General features: G+C 53.3%; 1 protein-coding gene across 1 annotated transcript; it reads left to right on the top strand.

Annotated features, from left to right (window-relative positions):
• The first annotated feature begins 2,587 nt into the window (after positions 1–2,587).
• Positions 2,588–18,273, top strand: DRAXIN (dorsal inhibitory axon guidance protein). The gene is made up of 6 exons (XM_010353502.2): positions 2,588–3,038; positions 5,288–5,478; positions 7,902–8,013; positions 8,448–8,537; positions 11,336–11,425; positions 17,428–18,273. Exons 1-6 carry the CDS (start codon positions 2,588–2,590, stop codon positions 17,538–17,540), a joined length of 1,047 nt encoding a protein of 348 aa, XP_010351804.2. The 3' UTR covers positions 17,541–18,273.
• Positions 18,274–19,958: the final 1,685 nt, after the last annotated feature.

The raw sequence follows: 19,958 nt of genomic DNA, 5'->3' as shown, positions 1-19,958 counted from the left end.
GAGGATGGAACCCCCTTGGGTGCACCCCCATGGGTGCTCTGGCACTGCACACTGAAATCCCACTTCCTCTGTCCCAGGCTGGCCACGTGGGTGATATGTGGGGCTTGAAGCGTGGGAGGGAACAAAGATGGCCCTCAGACTGGGGTTCCACTGGCCCTGAAGCAGGATGGGCGCAGTGAACAGACCCACAGCCAAATAGGGTCTTGGCAACGGAGCTTGGGGAGATGGCAGTCTGAGTGGGACCATGCTGCTTGGGGGTGTTGGAGTGGGATGGGAGTGGGAGTTCATCTCCTGGCTCTGCAGGGGAGGAACTGTCCTCCAAGACCAGCACCTAGGCTCAGAGGCTGGTTCTGAGGTTTACTGACAGCCTATGTGTCCCCGGGGACAGCAGGCTAGCTGAGAAGCTGCCCACCTCTCTGCCGAGCCTCCTCTGCCCTCTTGCCCGCACTGTCTGGGTTTTCTACCTCATTCTCCTCAACTCCCAGGACAACAGGAGGCAGTGATTCCATTCATTGGCCAACGCCCCAAAGTTTCCCTGTCCCTGGGATGCTCTTTGGGCTTCTCCCAGGCTGTCATGTCCCTGCAGGACAGAAAAGCAGGGCTGGGTCTCAGACATGGACAGGATCCCATATGCGCTTGGCCTTTCCAGTCACAGGAAGAGCAGGAGGCGAAGTCTGGCAGTGGTCAGGCTAAACACCAGCCCAGACAGCAGCCCTAATCCACTGGCCGCGAAGAAGGATTGAGGTTCCCTCTGCCCAGAACAATGCTTGAGTGACAGGCCTTCAAAATGGGCCCCTCCACCCTCTGAGCTGCTTCAGGAACTAGGGCACAGGTCCCGCTTGCTGAGCTCTGGCCTCAAGAGCACTTGTTAGGGAAGGACTGGAAGTAAGGCCAGTGAGGCAGAGCCTTCTGTTGCTGGTAAGGTGACCAGGACAGTAGCAGGGACTGTGGTGCAGGGTCTGTGGCCTTAGGAATGGATGCAGGTGTGATAGGAGACAAGGTTGTCACAACAAGCCTGTCCCAGGGTCCCACGCACGTCACCAAGGCTCACTCAGAATCTTCAGCCGGATCCCCGGGATAGGGGACAAGATGGAAAGTGATGGCCACCTCCTTGTCTCCACCCACGGTTCTAGGAAGAGCTGAGCTGTGGGCAGTGGAGGCCAGGGCCCAGGAGACCAGGAGACCAGGACATGCCAGGCTGGGATGGAGGCAGAGCCGGGTGAAGCCACCACAGACCCTATGAGGCTGAAGGAGGTGTTTCCCCCCTCCCCTCCCCGAGTGGGTGGTCAGGGCTCCAAAGACACAGTAGTCTCCCCGCCCCTCCCACCCTCACTTGGGGTCAGCTAAGGTGACACTGGGGTGGGCCAGCCAGCATGGGGGCCGCAGGGAGAGGCGCCAGGAAGCGGGAAAACATCACAGGCCCACCAACCTTTCCTCAGCCCTGGGCAATTATATGGTCACAAATCACAAAGAAACGGTGGCGTAAGCACCCTTGCCAGCCTAGTGGAATACTCGGGAGGCCATAAAAATTCAGTTCGCCTGGCTAACCTGGTGCCCAGCTCCAGGATACAGTGAGGCTGGTGCAATGGAGGGGGGTGCGTGGGGGAGCAGCTGCGGGTGGCCCACGGGGTCAGGAGATCTCCAGAGTCTGACAGACGCCCCCACCATCCCCTGAGCTGCAGCTTCTCCCTCCAGTGTGGAGGGAGGGCACTGGGTCCCCTGAGGGGGCTGTCCTGAGGCTAGGTCCGGTTGGCTCAGTCTACCCTGCAGGGGTCAGAGCCAAGTCTGCAAAGCTGTCCCCAAAGCCCCTCCGCCAGGGGAAGGTACAGTGTCAGAACATTCTGGGGCCTCAGAGCTCATGGTGGGAGAAGAAAAAGGCAGAGCTGGGCCATCCTGGGACCACCACATGGGGTTCAGGGCTCAGGGATAGAAATGACATAGTACCACTTACCAGTTGTGACTTAACCTCTCTGAGCCTTAATTGCCACTTCAGAAAAATGGGGAAAATAACAGGAGCCATTTCAGAGAGGTATTGAAAGGGCGAAGTGACATGAATTCACACAAAGCTCTTAACATGGGTCCTGCCTACAGCGTGCGCTCAAATGCTATTATTCCATGTGTATGGAATTAGGCTCCAAGTCAAGTCTCAGGGCCTAGAGGCACATTTCTGAGCTCTGAGGGACTCAGTTCCCTTCTGGGGGACTTGGTAAGGGGCAGAGGTTTGTGTAGAGAAAGGAATTCTGGACTAATCTGGAACTTGAATGCTGCTGAAATGATTTAAGCTGGGGGTTCTCAGCCTCAGCACTGTTGTTTTTCTGGGCCGGATGAATCTCGGATTCGGGGGGCCGTCCTGTGCATTGTCGGGCGTTTAGCAGCATCCCGGGGCTCCAACCTCTACATGCCAGTAGCACTCCCCAGTTTTGACAACTAAAATATGTCTCCAGGCATTGGCAAATGTCTCCGGGGTCTAAATCCCCCTCTGTGGCTGTCGAGAAAAACTGGGCTTTAATCATCTGAGTGGCAGGCAGCAGAGGAGGGGCCTGGGGCTGCAAATTCATGGTGTTGCTTTTCTTGCAGGGAGGAGCCAATGGCTGGACCTGCCATCCACACCGCCCCCATGCTGTTCCTCGTCCTCCTGTTGCCCTTGGAGCTGAGCCTGGCAGGCGCCCTTGCACCTGGGACCCCTGCTCGGAACCTCCCTGAGAATCACATTGACCTCCCAGGCCCAGCGCTGTGGACACCTCAGGCCAGCCACCACCACCGGCGGGGCCCAGGCAAGAAGGAGTGGGGCCCAGGCCTGCCCAGCCACGCCCAGGATGGGGCTGTGGTCACTGCCACCAGGCAGGCCTCCAGGCTGCCAGAGGCGGAAGGGCCGCTGCCTGAGCAGAGTCCTGCAGGCCTGCTGCAGGACAAGGACCTGCTTCTGGGGTTGGCAGTGCCCTACCCCGAGAAGGAGAACCGACCTCCAGGTTGGGAGAGGGCCAGGAAACGCAGCAGGGAGCACAAGAGACGCAGGGACAGGCTGAGGCTGCACCGAGGTAGCTGGAGAGCTGCGAGGGGCGGGGATGGGGGAATTCCTGCCATGGACTGACGGGAGCAGGACAGGATGCAGGGACGGATCAGGGCTGTGAGGTCCCTGGAAGAATATCCAGAGGAGAGAGGGGGTCTCAGAGGGACCTGGTAAGGGGTGGAGGGGGGGAGAGGCCTAGGGTTGGGGCATGGGAAGAGGAGAGGGATGTATTGCAATATAATGTCTTATCAACAGATCATCCTCCTGAATCAGGAAGTTCTGCCTAAATTTCTCCTACTGTAAGTTCTGAGTAGAGATGGAGCAACAGTTCAGTGCTCTCCAAGCACATACCTTACTCGACTCTGAAGCATCGGGTAGGGGCTAAGAGCCTAGACTCTGAAGCCAGGTCTGCCTGAGATCAGGTCCTGCCTCCACCACTTACTAGGGTGTGGCCCTGGGCAAGTTCTCTTTCTGTGCCTCGGTTTTCCCCTCTGTAAAGCGAAGAGACTGGTCCCATCTACCCTCAGTGTCGTTGCAGAGACTTGGTTAGTGGGGCACTTGGGGCTCAGCTGGCAGGGCCACGAGCAGTCATTGTTCTGGTTAATCCCAGCCCCCTGCTGAGGCCAAATCAGTGTCCTCCGACCTGGATGGAGGTGCCTCCAGGAGAGGCATCACTTGCCTTCTGCTCCTGCCTCTGCCCTGTTTGTCTCAGTGCGCCCCTAGCCCTTCCCACCTTCCTGAACATTTCCTCCACATCCCCCGGGAGCTAGCTAGCCCCCTGCTGGCCCAGGCTTCCCCCTCCCGGTGCCCATTCAGTCTCAGAGCAGACATATCCTGGCAGCTCCAGTCAGGTGGCTCCTCCCAGCCTTGCCTGGCCCTAAGCCAGGGAACTCAGCTTCTAAGCTCTCTGTGTGACCAGACTGCCTCTAGGGGCATGCTGAGTGCCACAAACGCTGTGGTGGTGGCGGGGTTCTTTGGCAGGAAGGCAGTGGAGCCTCAACGCCTCTTATGCAAACAGCTGAGGCTGGCTTCCCTGCGAGGCCTGAGAACCCCCCAAGTGGGCAGAGGCCAGTCAGCGTCCCCTGGCTTTGACTTTCAGCCTCCCACTCCTGGGCTCACCTGTGTCAGCTTTCGGGGGAGGATGCTGGCACCCTTGAGGACAGCTAGAGGGCACGTGTGGGGTGCAGACCTGTCCTGCTGGGCTCCTGCTCCCCCAGCTCCAGGGCTGCAGCCGGGCCTCCTGAGAGAGTTGACATGGAGAGGAGGAGGCGGGGAACGGAGAAGGTTTGTGGGGTAGGCCCTGTTCTGCTGACGACTGGCTGTGAAACCTTAGGCCGGGCCAGGCGTGGTGGCTCACACCTGTAATCCCAGCACTTTGGGAGGCTGAGGCAAGCGGATCACTTGAGATCAGGAGTTTGAGAGCCACCTGGGAAACATGGAGAAACCCCATCTCTACCAAAAATACAAAAATAAGCCAGGTGTGGTGGCACATGTCTGTAATCCCAGTTACTCAGGAGGCTGAGGTGGGAGAATCACTTGAACCCTGGAGGTTGTAGTGAGCCAAGATTGAGCCCCTGCACTCCAGCCCTGCTGGAATTGAATCCAGGCCCTACTACTCATGAGCTGTGCATCCTTGGGCAAGTCACCTAACCTCTCTGTGCTTCAGTTTCCTTCCCTGTAGGTAAGACTGAAGGAGCACCCACTTCCCAGAGCTCTTGCAGCAGTTAGATAAAATAATGCTTGTGATGCAGCTCATCTGGTACCCAGCACACAGCAGGTGCTCCATTAGGGGGGGTGATGACTAATTATCACCACACAGATGCTCTCACTTGTGTGTGGTAAGCAGTGATTCCCACCTCCCAGCTTCCTGAAATGCCACTACAATGATTCTCAGCCTCATGACATTTCTCCCTACTCAAACTTCACCTCCTCCAGGAAGCCTTCCATGGTTAATCCTACTAGTTCCCATTTGTTTCACTTACACATCTGGCTGCGCCCAGCCAACCTGGACTTGCACTTGCTGGAATGTTGCTTTACAGGGAGAATCCTTGCGCTGTCTTCCCAGCGACATTGCAAGTTCTTCCAAGACATTTTCCTCCAAGTTCCCCTCCCCCTACCCCCCAAGAAGAGTAGGAAGCAGGGATAGGGGCTGAACCAAGGGCTTGTCACATGGTCCCTGCTACCTCCTAGTTTGTAGCATAAAACGTGGGTTCTACTATAGACCGCCACGAGGTGGCAAGCAGACACAGCCCCTGTGCTCCCCACCCTGTGTCTCAGGCCGAGCCTTGGTCCGAGGTCCCAGCTCCCTGATGAAGAAGGCAGAGCTCTCCGAAGCCCAGGCGCTGGACGCAGCCATGGAGGAATCCTCCACCAGCCTGGCCCCCACCATGTTCTTCCTCACCACCTTTGAGGCAGCACCTGCCACAGAAGAGTCCCTGATCCTGCCTATCACTTCCCTACAGCCCCAGGTAAGGGGTCCCCAGACAGCCTCGGATCTGGAAGGGTCCTTGAGCCCATGTCATGGAAAACCCTGTTAGTACATGTAGGGAGACTGAGGCACGGGGGCAGGAGGCCACAGAGCTTAGATTGAAACCAGATCTCGGCCGGGTGCGGTGGCTCAGGCCTGTAATCCCAGCACTTTGGGAGGCCGAGATGGGCGGATCACGAGGTCAGGAGATCAAGACCATCCTGGCTAACACAGTGAAACCCCGTCTTTACTAAAAAAAAATACAAAAATCTAGCCGGGCGAGGTGGCGGGCGCCTGTAGTCCCAGCTACTAGGAAGGCTGAGGCGGAGAATGGCGTAAACCCGGGAGGCGGAGCTTGCAGTGAGCTGAGATCCAGCCACTGAACTTCAGCCTGGGCGACAGAGCCAGACTCCGTCTCAAACAAAAAAAAAAAAAAGAAACCAGATCTCCTGCTGCTTATGCAGTCTAACTCCAGCCCTAGTGGGTGTTCCATCCTGACAAGGGGCTGCCACTGTCCAGGGCAAAGTGGTCCCAGGGGCCCACTCTGGGGACAGCCAAGGAAACAAGCGGCAGCTCAGCATGCTGGTGTCTGCATGGAGAGCAGCGAGGCCTGGGTAGGAGCTTTCTGCATACAGAGGAACATGAAGCATAATAAGGGTGATTTTTAAAACCATGTCGTCAAGACCCAGAATTAATAAGCATTAGCTAACACTTGGACCCATCTGCATCAGATCTTTAAAAAAGATATGTGGGCCGGGCACGGTGGCTCACACCTGTAATTCCAACACTTTAGAAGACGAAGGCAGGAGGGTCACTTGAGCCCAGGAGTTTGAGACTATCCTGGGCAATATAGTGAGACCTTGCGTCTATAAAACTTTTTTTAAAAGTTAGTCAGGGCCGGGCGCGGTGGCTCAAGCCTGTAATCCCAGCACTTTGGGAGGCCGAGACGGGCGGATCACGAGGTCAGGAGATCGAGACCATCCTGGCTAACACGGTGAAACCCCGTCTCTACTAAAAATACAAAAAAAACTAGCCGGGCGAGGTGGCAGGCGCCTGTAGTCCCAGCTACTCGGGAGGCTGAGGCAGGAGAATGGCGTAAACCCGGGAGGCGGAGCTTGCAGTGAGCTGAGATCCGGCCACTGCACTCCAGTCCGGGCGACAGAGCGAGACTCCGCCTCAAAAAAAAAAAAAATAAAATAAAATAAAAGTTAGTCAGGCATGAAGGCATGTGCCTGTGGTCCCAGCTACTCGGGAGGCTGAGGTGGGAGGATCACTTGAACCCAGGAGGTCAGGGCTGTGGTGAACCATGATTGCACCACTGTACTCCAGCCTGGGCAACAGAGTAAGACCCTGTCTCAAGGCAAAAAAATATATATGTGGAGAGAAAGTAAGCGAGCAAATGTGGCAAAAACACTACCCACTGGTGATTCTAGAAGAGAGGTATATAGGAGCTGACTGCATCATTCTTGCACCTCTTCTGTGGCTTTGAAAGGTTTTCAAAATAAAATTATTTAAAAGGATCAATAACATATATGTATTAAAAAATACATAAAAAAGAAATAGGCCAGGTGCAGTGGGTGGCTCACACCTGTAATCCCAGCACTTTGGGAGACCGAGGCAGGTGGATCACCTGAGGTCAGGAGTTCGAGACCAGCCTGGCCAACATGGTGAAACCCCATCTCTACTAAAAATACAAAAGAAATGAAGCTTTTTTAGCAGCAGATCTTTCTTATCTTTTTGTGGGGTCTTGCATGCCCTTGAGACTGTGATGAAAGCTGCGGACTGTTTCCCAGGAATGCATGGTTATCCGTGTCATCATCCAAGGCCCCCTGCAGCCCAGCCTAGAAGGTGCAGTTCCTGCCCATGTCCTAGTGTGCGCACAGACCCATGTGTAGATCCAGCCATGACCTCTAGCCCTCTGCATTCCTGGGGCCACTGACCTGGGCTGTGAGTGGGACTGAGCCCTGGTTGTGGCCTCAATGGTGCCGCTGAGAGCTGGTAACCTCTGCTGAGAGAGGAAGAGATGGGAAAGTCTAGTGAGTGGCTTGGCTTTTATTTATGGGAGAGGGAGCCCAACTCCCTCCTCATGGGCTTAAAGACCCTGGGCAAGCAAGATTGCCTTCCCAGCCTGCGGGTGGTCTCCGCCCCTCCTCAGAGGGCCTGGTGGGTAACTCACCTGTGTGTGTCTGCACAGTCCTTCTTGAGTAATGGCTGCAAAGAGAGGAAATTAACCTACTGACCACTGGAACAGGAGCCTGCGGCAGCCATCTTTTATGTCCTCAGGCCGAGACTCCAGGCTGCCCAGCAGAGGATGAGGTAGCCTCTGAGAAGCCTCTTTTTTGCCCTTTGGTCTTGGGACTCCACACTCCTGCTTCCATGGATTCGAAGGTTCCAACATCCCTCCCTCTTCACTGTCTCCAACAGGCACAGCCCAGGCCTGATGGGGAGGTGATGCCCACGCTGGACATGGCCTTGTTTGACTGGACTGATTATGAAGACTTAAAACCTGATGGTTGGCCCTCTGCAAAGAAGAAAGGTATGCCCACCTACTCCACCACCTTCCATGCCTGGGTGCCCTGCCTTCCCTCACCATCTGTTGAGGTGGGGGCCCCAGTGAGCCCTGTCTGATCTTCAGATGTCCAAAGGTGGTATGCAGGGAGAGGGGGAGAGAGCATGGAGCCTAACCTGGAAACGCCTCTTGGAATGGAGAATGCTGTCAAATGCTTATCACGTGCCACACGCTTCCATATTTCCACTCATGTTACCCTGGGGGAAAATGCCTGTTAGGTCCGTAGTACTGTTGATCCCATTTTAGAGAAGAGAAAACTGAGGCGGAGAGAGAGAGGTGTATAGTGCCTTGTCCAAGCCGCGCTGTAGGGTGGTGGTATGGGCACTCCAACACCTGAGTCCCTGTGCTTAACCTCTGCTCTGCTGGGCCCTACTTCTAACGACAGATCTTCTTGTCCCCAGAGAAACACCGGGGTAAACTCTCCAGTGATGGTAACGAAACATCACCAGTCGAAGGGGAACCGTGCGACCATCACCAAGACTGCCTGCCAGGTACCAGCCTGCATGACCCGGTCGCACACCGCCCCCTCCCCTCTCTCTCCTGGGCTCAGTCCTCCTTCCTCTTCTGCCCCCCTCCTTTTTCTCCGGGCGGCAGCCAGCACCCACATTCAAGGCACCAGGCTGGGTGCTGGGAGGAAACCTGGGTGGGAGTGGGGTTCCCATGTGTGCAGGACCTGAGGATCCTTGATCCTTCATGGATGATAAATAATAACAACAGCTGCCACTTTCCTGAGAGTTGCCGTCAGACATTCATTCATTTAATACATTACTCACAGCCAGGCATGGTGGCTCACGCCTGTAATCCCAACACTTTGGGAGGCCGAGGCAGGTGGATCACCTGAGGTCAGGAGTTTGAGACCATCCTGGCCAACATGGCGAAACCCCATCTCTACTAAAAATACAAAAATGATCCAGGCATGGTGGCACATGCCTGTAATCTCAGCCACTCAGGAAGATGAGGCAGGAGAATCAATTGCTTGAACCTGGAAGGTGGAGGTTGCAGTGAGCTGGGATCACGCCACTGCACTCTAGCCTGGGCGACAAGAGGGAAACTCCATCTCAAAAAAAAAAAAAAAAAAAAAAAATACATTACTCACAACAACCCAGTTTTCAAGTCAGGTGACTGAGCCCCAGAGAGGCTGTCTTGCCCAAGGTCACACAGTTAGGAAGTGGCTCCAACCTGGCCTGGCTGGAAAGCCTCTTCACAGCCACACGGTGTCTTGAATCGGGACGATCCTGTCGTGCCCTCTTCCTCCTGATGCCAGGCAGGGCTTAATGCTGTCCTTGCCCATCACAACACTGCCGGGCATTCTGGAGATGCTTTTGGTGACATCCTCACTGTTCGGCAGCCCGTCCCCATGGAGACAGTCTAAAAACAAGAAGCTGGACGTTGTAACTAATGTCCTAAACCCTGGGGACACTTGGGGGTCCGTCGGGCCCTCCAGGAAGCAGATACTGAGGTAAGTTAGAAGTGTGAGGCCTGGCGCAGTGGCTCACACCTGTAATCCCAGCACTATGGGAGGCCGAGGAGGGAGGATCGTGTAAGCCCAGGAGTTCAGGACCAGCCTGGGCAACACGGGAAGACTCCATCTCCAAAAATAATAATAATTTAAAAAATTAAGCAGACTTGGCCAGGCACGGTGGCTCACGCCTGTAATCCCAGCACTTTGGGAGGCTGAGGCGGGTGGATCACAAGGTCAGGAGTTCAAGACCAGCCTGGCCAAGATGTAGAGACCAGCCCGTCTCTACTAAAAATACAAAAAGTAGCCGGGCATGGTGGCAGGCGCCTGTAAGCCCAGCTACTCAGGAGGCTGAGGCAAAGAATTGCTTGAACCTGGGAGGCGGAGGTTGCAGTGAGCTGAGATTGCACCACTGCACTCTGACAGAGCAAGACTCTGTCTCAAAAAAAAAAAAAAATTAGGCTGGGCGCGGTGGCTCAAGCCTGTAATCCCAGCACTTTGGGAGGCCGAGATGGGCGGATCACGAGGTCAGGAGATCGAGACCATCCTGGCTAACACGGTGAAACCCCGTCTCTACTAAAAATACAAAAAACTAGCCGGGCGAGGTGGTGGGCGCCTGTAGTCCCAGCTACTCGGGAGGCTGAGCCAGGAGAATGGCATGAACCCGGGAGGCGGAGCTTGCAGTGAGCTGAGAACCGGCCACTGCACTCCAGCCTGGGCGACAGAGCGAGACTCCGTCTCAAAAAAAAAAAAAAAAAAAAAATAACCAACCAGGCTTGGTGGTGTGCGCCTGTGGTTCCAGTTATTCGGGAGGCTAAGGCAGCCTCGAGGGTCAAGGCTGCAGCGAGATGTGATCGCACCACTGTACTCCAGCTTGAGTGACAAAGCAAGACCCTGTCTCAACAAAACAAAACAAAAAGTGCCACAGATTTTTTGGGGGTGGGCTAGGGGTGGGAAACACTTGTGAATGATGAGGGGGGAGGAAGCTGGATTGGATGGGGGAAGCTTCAGACACCAAGCTGTAATCCCAGCACTTTGGGAGGCATTCCAGTGCAGAGGTGGCCTGTTAAACAAGGCGCATGCTGAGGAGAAATGGCTGGGCCCCAGAACCCCCATGCCAGTCATTGGCAGGGGCTGCTGGGAACAGCCTGCCATGGGCGGAGGTGGCCCTGAAGTTGTACCAGCTGGAGGCCGCCAGCAAGCGCTTTCCCCAGGAGAGATCCCAGTGGCATACCTCCACGGCACTACGATTGTTAGATCGATGACCAGAATATTCCACAGAACAGCAACTAAACCAGCAATTAGCATCGTATAAGGCAGACCACCAGCTCCTTGACAGGCTGCTTCATTCCCAAACCATTGTTTTCACCCTGGGCGCAAAGAAAAGGCCCATGTTTGGGCCGACTGGACGGTCGCTCTGGGAGCTGGCTCCGTGGCAGGTGCCCAGGGCTTCAGTTTCCCCATCTGTCAAAAGAGGACGTTGGTGATGGGGATCCTGAGGTCCCTCCCAGCACTGAGCTGACTCCACACCTGGCAGCCCCCAGCTGTTCTGATCTCTCTGGGAGGAGACCTCACACCACCTTCACTCTTCCCGTGATCAGTCAGTTGCCTATCTGAGGCAGCTGGGGTCTCTGCCGCCGACCCTTGGGGGCCTCGGCCATGACATCCGTCTGGGGTTCCACCCAGGAGCCTTGCACACCAGATGGCCCACCCCGCCAGGGCACAGCCTGCCACAGAGATGATGGATCTCTTGTCCAGTAGGACGGAGTGCAGGACTGTGGGGAGGGGCGGCTTGGGGCGGCTGACTGCGCGCGCTCTCTGTGTTGGCAGGGACTTGCTGCGACCTGCGGGAGCATCTCTGCACACCCCACAACCGAGGCCTCAACAACAAATGTTTCGATGACTGCATGTGTGTGGAAGGTGGGTCCAGACTCCTTTGCAGGGAGCTCCCCATGCTCTGAGAACCACAAAGCCTCCCTTTCTTGAAGCTGGTTCTGCACTGAGTGGGGGACAAGCTTTCCCGGCAGAGGGTGGATCAGGGACCTGCGGCGGGGGAGTAGGTGGGAGAATCCCTCGGGAGCCGAAGACGTGAGCAAGAACAGCTTTATCAGTGCCTTCCCAATCTGTGAACTCATTTAGTCCCTATTCTTGGCATCGTTTCTCAGATTTGCTTTTCTCAACTTTTGAAATACAAGCTGGCGCAATCTCCCACTATCTGGAGGAGGGAGAAGGGAGGAGACAGGAGCACATCTCTTTAAATTAGATCCAGCCTCAGAAGGCTGCCGCTTTCACACCAGAATTCTATCCCAGGGGAGGCACTGAAGTGTGATAATGGGGTGGGGGTGGGTTTCCCAGCATGTCCCAGGGAAGAATGCACTTGGCCAGCTGCCTCTTTGACTTCTTTGTGCCCCCATCTTGCCTAGGTGTGCTGGGCTCCGTGCTGAGCACTTTCCTACTGAAATCCCCATGACCACCCGTAGAAAGGGGCTATGATGATCCCCACTACACAAATAAGCAAACTGGGGCACCGAAAGCTTAATGATGCCCAAACTTACACAGCCAGGAAAGTGGGGGAAGTAGTTTCAGCGTTTTTTTGTTTTGTTTTGTTTTTGAGATAGGGTTTTACTCTGTCACCCAGGCTGGAGTGCAGCGGTACAATTTTGGCTCACTGCAACCTCTGCCTTCCAGGCTTAGGTGATCCTCCCATCTCAGCCCCGCAGGTAGCTCTGACTACAGGCCCATGCCACCAGCCCAGATAATTTTTGTATTTCTGTTAGAGGCTGGGTTTTGCCATGTTCCCCAGGCTGGTTTCAAACTCCTGACCTCAAGTGATCCACCTGCCTTGCCCTCCCAAAGTTCTGGGATTACAGTCATGAGTCACCACACCTAGCCAGTTTCAATTTTTTTGTTTTTGTTTTTTTTTTGAGATGGAGTCTTGCTCTGTCGCCCAGGCTGGAGTGCAGTGGCACGATCTCGGCTCACTGCAAGCTCCACCTCCCGGGTTTACGCCATTCTCCTGCCTCAGCCTCCCGAGTAGCTGGGACTACAGGCGCCCGCCACCTCGCCCGGCTGTTTTTTTTGTTGTTGTTGTTGTTGTTGTTGTTGTTTTTGTATTTTTGGTAGAGACGGAGTTTCGCTGTGTTAGCCAGGATGGTCTCAATCTCCTGACCTCATGATCTGCCCGCCTCGGCCTCCCAAAGTGCTGGGATTACAGGCTTGAGCCACCGCGCCCGGCCCAGTTTCAATTTTTTATTCTGCAAAATTTCAAATATATACTAAAGTAGTCAGAATAGTCTAATGAACGCCCATTTCTCTTCACTCTGCTTCAGTACATGCCAACTCGTGGCCAATCTCTGTCTGTCATTTCTCACACGCTTTCCTTATTCCGACATGATTTCTAAGCAACTCCTAGGAGCTTACAGGTATTTCATCCGTGAATATTTTAGTGTGTACCTCTGAAAGACAAGTACTCTTTTAAAAACAAAATGCCAAACATGAATGATAATTAATCCGTTCCATCCAATATCCAATCAGCATTCACATCTCCTGGATGGGGAATTGGAGCTCAGCCCCTCTGTAGACCTGAGATACGTGTCCTGTTCTGTTCACATTAGCCTCAGAGATTATCTCCCATGATCCTGCCACTGCACTCCAGCCTGGATAATGGAGCAAAACCCTGTCTTGAAAATGATAGTAATAAATCTTTTTCTTTTTTTTTTTTTTTTTTTTTTTGAGACGGAGTCTCTCTCTGTCGCCCAGGCTGGAGTGCAGTGGCCGGATCTCAGCTCACTGCAAGCTCCGCCTCCCGGGTTCACGCCATTCTCCTGCCTCAGCCTCCCAAGTAGCTGGGAGTACAGGTGCCCGCCACCTCGCCCTGCTAATTTTCTGTATTTTTAGTAGAGACAGGTTTTCATCATGTTAGCCAGGATGGTCTCGATCTCCTGACTTCGTGATCTGCCCGTCTCGGCCTCCCAAAGTGCTGGGATTAAAGGCTTGAGCTACCGCACCCGGCTAATAAATCTTTTTCTTCCCAATTTTTAAAATTGTAGACTTTTTTTTTTTTTTTTTTTGAGACGGAGTCTCGCTGTGTCGCCCAGGCTGGAGTGCAGTGGCGCAATCTCGGCTCACTGCAAGCTCTGCCTCCCGGGTTCACGCCATTCTCCGGCCTCAGCCTGTGAGTAGCTGGGACTACAGGCGCCCGCCACCTTGCCCGGCTAGTTTTTTGTATTTTTAGTAGAGACGGGGTTTCACCATGTTAGCCAGGATGGTCTTGATCTCCTGACCTCATGATCCACCCGCCTCGGCCTCCCAAAGTGCTGGGATTACAGGCTTGAGCCACCGTGCCCGGCAAAATTGTAGACTTTTACATTTAATTTAATTATTTTTTTGAGACAGAGTTTCGCTCTGTCACCCAGGCTGGAGTGCAGTGGTGCAATCCCAGCTCACTGTAGCTTTAACTCCCAAGCTCAAGGGATCCTCCCACCTCGGCAATAAAGCTATGTAGTTCTGATTATTCACTCATCTAATCAGTTAAATATTTATGGAGCACCTACTGTGTATCAGACATTGTTCTGGACACTGGGGGGTTCAGTAGTGAAAAGAACCAGCAAGTTCTGTGCCTGTGAATTACATTCTAGTGATATGAGCAGATAACAATGAAATACACACAAAGGATGTCTTTAGAAAATAATAAGGGCTATGGCCAAGCATGGTGGCTCATGCCTGTAATCCTAGCACTTTGGGAGGCCGAGGCAAGAGGATCACTTGAGGTCAGGAGTTGAAGACCAGCCTGGCCAACATGGTGAAACCCTGTCTCTACTAAAAATACAAAAATTAGACAGGCATGCTGGCACTTGCCTGTAATTCCAGCTACTCAGGAGGCTGAGGCATGAGAATTGCTTGAACCCAGGAGGTGGAGATTGCAGTGAGCAGAGATCGTGCCATTGCACTCCAGCCTGGGTGACTGAGTGAGACTCTGTCTCAAAAAGAAAAAAGAAAAAAAAGTAAGTAATAAGGGCTATAAAGGTAATAATATGATAATGAGTCCTGCAGTTGTTTTAGAAAGGGTAGACAGAAGTGGGCATTGGAGGCTGGGGAGTGGTTCATGCCTGTAATCCCAGCACTTTGGGAGGCCGAGGCAGGCAGATCATGAGGTCAGGAGTTTGAGACCAGCCTGACCAACATGGCAAAACCCCGTCTCTACTAAATATACAAAACTTTTTTGTTGTTGTTGTTGTTTTTTTTGAGACGGAGTCTGGCTCTGCCGCCCAGGCTGGAGTGCGGTGGCCGGATCTCAGCTCACTGCAAGCTCCGCCTCCCAGGTTCACGCCATTCTCCTGCCTCCGCCTCCCAAGTAGCTGGGACTACAGGCGCCCGCCTCGTCGCCCGGCTGGTTTTTTGTATTCTTTAGTAGAGACGGGGTTTCACCGTATTAGCCAGGATGGTCTCGATCTCCTGACCTTGTGATCCGCCCGTCTCGGCCTCCCAAAGTGCTGGGATTACAGGCTTGAGCCACCGCGCCCGGCCTAAATATACAAAACTTAGCCCAGTGTGGTGACGCGCACCTGTAATTCCAGCTACTTGGGAGGCTGAGGCAGGAGAATCTCTTGAAATTGGGAGGCGGAGGTTGCAGTGAGCTGGGATCGCGCCTCTGCACCCCAGCCTGGGCGACAGAGAGAGACTCCGTCTCAAAAAAAAAAAGAAAGTGTAGACAGAAGTGGGCATTGGAGGCCAGGTGGGGTGGTTCATGCCTGTAATCCCAGCATTTTGGGAGGTCAAGGCAGGCGGATCCTTGAGCCCAGGAGTTGGAGACTAGCCTTGGCAAGGTAGAGAGACACTGTCTCTACCAAAAATACAAAAAAAAAAACAAAAAATTAGCAGGTGTGGTGGCACACACCCGTAGTACCAGCTTTTTGGGAGGCTGAAGCAGGGAGGATCACTTGAGCCCAGGAGGCAGAGGTTGCAGTGAGCCGAGATCTTACCACTGCACTCCAGTCCAGGGGACAGAGCAAGACCCTGTCTCAAAAAAAAAAAGAAAAAAAAAAAAAAAAGAAAGAAAAGAAAAAGAAAGAAATACAGAAAAAAATAAAAAAGAAATGGAGGCCTGGCACAGTGGCTCATGCCTGTAATCCCATCACTTTGGGAGGCCAAGGCGGGCAGATCACTTGAGACCAGGAGTTCAAGACCAGCCTGGCCAACATGGTGAAACCCCATCTCTACTAAAAAATTACCAAAATTAACTGGGTGTGGTGTGCATGCCTGTAATCCCAGCTACTGGGGAGGCTGAGGCAGGAGAATCACTTGAACCCAGGAGGCAGAAGCTGTATGAGCCAAGATGGTGCCACTGCACTCCAGCCTGAGTGACAAAAAGAAAACTTCATCTCAACAAAAAAAAAAAAAAAAAAAAAAAAGCAATGGAGAGCCATAGGATGTTTTACAGGGAAGGGCAGAATTTGAGCCACTTAAAAAAAATTAACAAACTTTTTCCTTTTCAGTTTTCAAGATTATAGACTTTTTAATTGAATTTATCTGTGTGTGTGTTTTTTTAATTTTTTTGAGACAGAGTCTCACTTTGTTGCTGAGGCTGAAGTACAGGCTCGCTGCAATCTGGAACTCCTGGGCTCAAGGGATCCTCCCACGTTAGCCCCTCCTGTAGTTGGGACTACAGGTGTATGCCACAATGCCTGGCTAATTTTTACATTTTTTGTAGAGATAGGGTCTCCCTATGTCACTTAGGCTGGTCTGGAACTACTGGGCTCAAGCGGTCTTCCCACCTCAGCCTCTCAAAGTGCTGGGATTACGGGTGTGAGCCACCGTACCCTGTGGACTTTATTTTTAGAGCAGTTTTCTAAAAAAATTGCACAGAATGTGGTTCTCATATACCTTCTTTGTCCCTGCATGCAGTTTCTCTTATTAATAACATTTTGCAATCATGTGGTACATTTGTTTGTTTGTTTTTTGAGATAGAGTCTCGTTCTGTCGCCCTGGCTGGAGTGTAGTGGCATGATCTTGGCTCACTGCAACCTCCGCCTCCCGGGTCCAAGTGATTCTCCTGCCTCAGCCTCCCAAATAGCTGAGATTACAGGCACCCACCACCACGCCCGGGTAGTTTTTGTATTTTTTTTAGTAGAGACGGGGTTTCACCATGTTCGCCAGGCTGGTCTCAAACTCCTGACTTCAAGTGATCCGCTTGCCTCGGCCTTCCAAAGCGCTGGGATTGTAGGCGTGAGCCACAGTGCCCGGGCTCTCATGGTACATTTGTTGCTTGACTAACCAATAATGATGTATTATTATTACAAACTGAAGTCATAGTGTAAGTTATAGTTCACTGTGCAGTTCATTCTATGGGTTTGGACAAATGCATGCCATGTCTCACCATTACGTGTTACACAGAATATTTTTACCACTCTGAATCTTCTCTGTGCTCCTTCCGTGTTCATTCCCTCCTCCCCCGGATTTGTGTCTTTTTTTTTTTTTTTTTTTTTTTTTTTGAGAAGGAGTCTTGCTGTGTTGCCCAGGCTGGAGTGGCGCAATCTCGGCTCACTGCAAGCTCCGCCTCCCAGGTTCACGCCATTCTCCTGCCTCAGCCTCCCAAGTAGCTGGGACTACAGGCACCCGCCACCACGCCCAGCTAATTTTTTTGTATTTTTAGTAGAGACGGGGTTTCACCATGTTTGCCAGGATGGTCTCGGCCCCCTGACCTCGTGATCCACCCGCCTCGGCCTCCAAAGTGCTGGGATTACAGGCGTGAGCCACCGCGCCCCGCCCGGATTCGTGTCTTTTAAGCTCATTGGGGCTGCCGTGAGGTTGCGGGGCAGAATAAAGAAGGCGGGAGAGAGCTGGCCGGGCCCGAGCGTGCAGGGGAAAGAAGGGGAGGGCACCGGCCCTTGGCGCCTCTGACCCCCTTACCTCCCCTCGCCCAGGGCTGCGTTGCTATGCCAAATTCCACCGGAACCGCAGGGTTACACGGAGGAAAGGGCGCTGCGTGGAGCCCGAGACGGCCAACGGCGACCAGGGATCCTTCATCAACGTCTAGCGGCCCCGCGGGACTGGGGACTGAGCCCGGGAGGTTTGCACAAGCCGGGCGATTTGTTTATAACCAGCAGTGGGAGATCAAGTCGGGGAACAGATGGCTGAGGCTGCAGGCTCAGGCCCAGTACACTCGACCCCAGGAGGGGAGCCGCTCGATGAATGAGCTGGGTGGGTGCCCAGGAGCCGGTCCGCAGCCGCAGCACCTGCACACCCACAGCCCTGTCCCACGCAGCCTCCATCCCGCGTGTCTTGCTCTCCGCGATGGCAATGCCGAGAGTGCCCTCTACTGTCCGACTCCAGCACTGCAACAGCTTCAAGTTCAAAACCAAGAGGCGTTTTTGAGAGTAGAAAAGAAATTTAAACTTCCCTAAAGAAAGTCCACCGGCAGGAGATGAATATGGATACCAGGCACTGTGCTAAGCGGTGGAATACATTATCTCACTGAATTATCACAACGACCTTTTCAAGTAGGTATTATCACCATGCGACAGGTTGAGGACCCTGAGGCACGCTGGAGTTATTTAACCTGACTTGCCCAGGGTCAATGCTCCTCAAACCTGAACATGCTAAGAGTCACCTGCAGGTCCAGTTAAAAATGTACATCTGGCTGGGAGCGGCGGCTCACGCTTGTAATCTCAGCACTTTGGGAGGCCAAAGCGGGTGAATCACCTGAGGTCGGGAGTTCGAGACCAGCCAGGCCAACATGGGGAAACTCTGTGTCTATTTAAAATACAAAAGTTAGGCCAGGCGTGGTGGCACAGGCCTATCATCCCAGCTACTCGGAGGCTGAGGCACCAGAATCGCTTGAACTTGGGAGGCAGAGGTTGCAGTGAGCCGAAATCTTGCCACTGCACTCCAGCCTGGGGGACAAGAGTGAAACTCCATCTCAAAAAAAAAAAAGCACATCCGACTCACTGGGCTCTGTGCTCTAACAAGCTCCCAGGGAATGTGATGCTGCTGGCCCAGGGACCCCACTGAGAGGTCCTGGGAAGTACATGACAGAGCAAGGACCTGAACCTGGGCCAAGGCTGTCCACTCCAAGGCCCACGTTCTTGCGACTCCACAACCAAGAATTTCTTCCAGATTCTCCAAGGCTTTTGGCAAGAGAGGCTCACACCCTGGTAGTCCCTTTCTCTGTGGCTGAAATAGTTTGACTGTTCTCTGCCTTCCCTGGACAAAGATGTATCATGTTTAAAAACAAAACAAAATACAACTTAAGCACATACTTGCTTGCAGGAATAAGTTGGGCAGGTTGATCCCTGTGGTCTGGTGGCTGATATCCTGGGATAGGAAGTGTTTGGGGAAAAGAATCATGCTGGCCTTTATGTCCCTATGGTCCTGCTCATCCAGTCCTGGACAGGCACTTTACAGTTTTCTGGAGAGCTTCCACTCCAGGGGTTCTGATGCGAGCATGGACTCAAAAAAAACCCCACACATACTGCCCACATTTACCCACTTTGCATACTGTTTAGTGATTTCCAGGACCACAAAACCATCCCTGGACCCCACCCCACATTTTTGCAGCAGAGCCCAATGGGAAGTTGAGGCTCCCCTGAAATTGAGGTGCTGTCTGAAGCTAACTGCCCCTAACAGGCCAGACTCTCAATCCCCACCCAGAACATCTGTCCAACCAGATCTGGCTTCAGGGCTCACTTCAGGAAAACCATTTAAATCCTCCCACTTGGCATCTCACTCCTGGCCAACCCTCTGTTCCAGGGCCAACCAGGTTGCAAATGACAAAAGACTTTCCTGGCCAAATTCCTCACTGGCCTGGATCACGCCCGTAAAATGCCAGAGATGTTTACTGCGCTGGGAAAATCAGTGGGGGTCAGGGGTCAGGCACCAAGGAAAGCAGGCAGATCTAGAAGAAACTAAATACGCTTGTTCTCTCCCTATCCAAGTGGTGGTGGGCATGGAAACCTTGTGGGGAGGGAGCAGAGAGGGCAGGGGAACTGGGAGATCAAAGCAGGCTAGCTGAAAGGCAGATATGGCTGGGCACAGTGGCTCATGCCTGTAATCCCAGCACTTTGGGAAGCCGAAGTGGGCAGACCAGTTGAGGTCAGGAGTTCAAGATCATCCTGGCCAACATGGCAAAACCCTGTCTCTACCAAAAATACAAAAATTAAGGCCGGGCACGAGGGCTCATGCCTGAAATCTCAGCACTCTGGGAGGCCCAGGTAGGCAGATCACTTGAGGTCAGGAGTTCAAGACCAGCCTGACCAACATGGTGAAACTCCATCTCTACTAAAAATACAAAAATTAGCCAGGCATGGTGGCAGATGCCTGTAATCCCAGCTACTCAGGAGACTGAGGCAGGAGAATCACTTGAACCCGGGAGGTGGAGGTTGCGGTGAGCCAAGATCACACCATTGCACTCCAGTCTGGGCAACAGAGTGAGACTCCAAAAATACAAAACACTTAA

The sequence above is a fragment of the Rhinopithecus roxellana genome, chromosome 12, assembly GCF_007565055.1.
Source record: "Rhinopithecus roxellana isolate Shanxi Qingling chromosome 12, ASM756505v1, whole genome shotgun sequence".
Taxonomy (NCBI): Eukaryota; Metazoa; Chordata; class Mammalia; order Primates; family Cercopithecidae; genus Rhinopithecus; species Rhinopithecus roxellana.
Note: the sequence above shows the minus strand (reverse complement) of the source record. Positions and strands in the feature narration are given on the sequence as shown.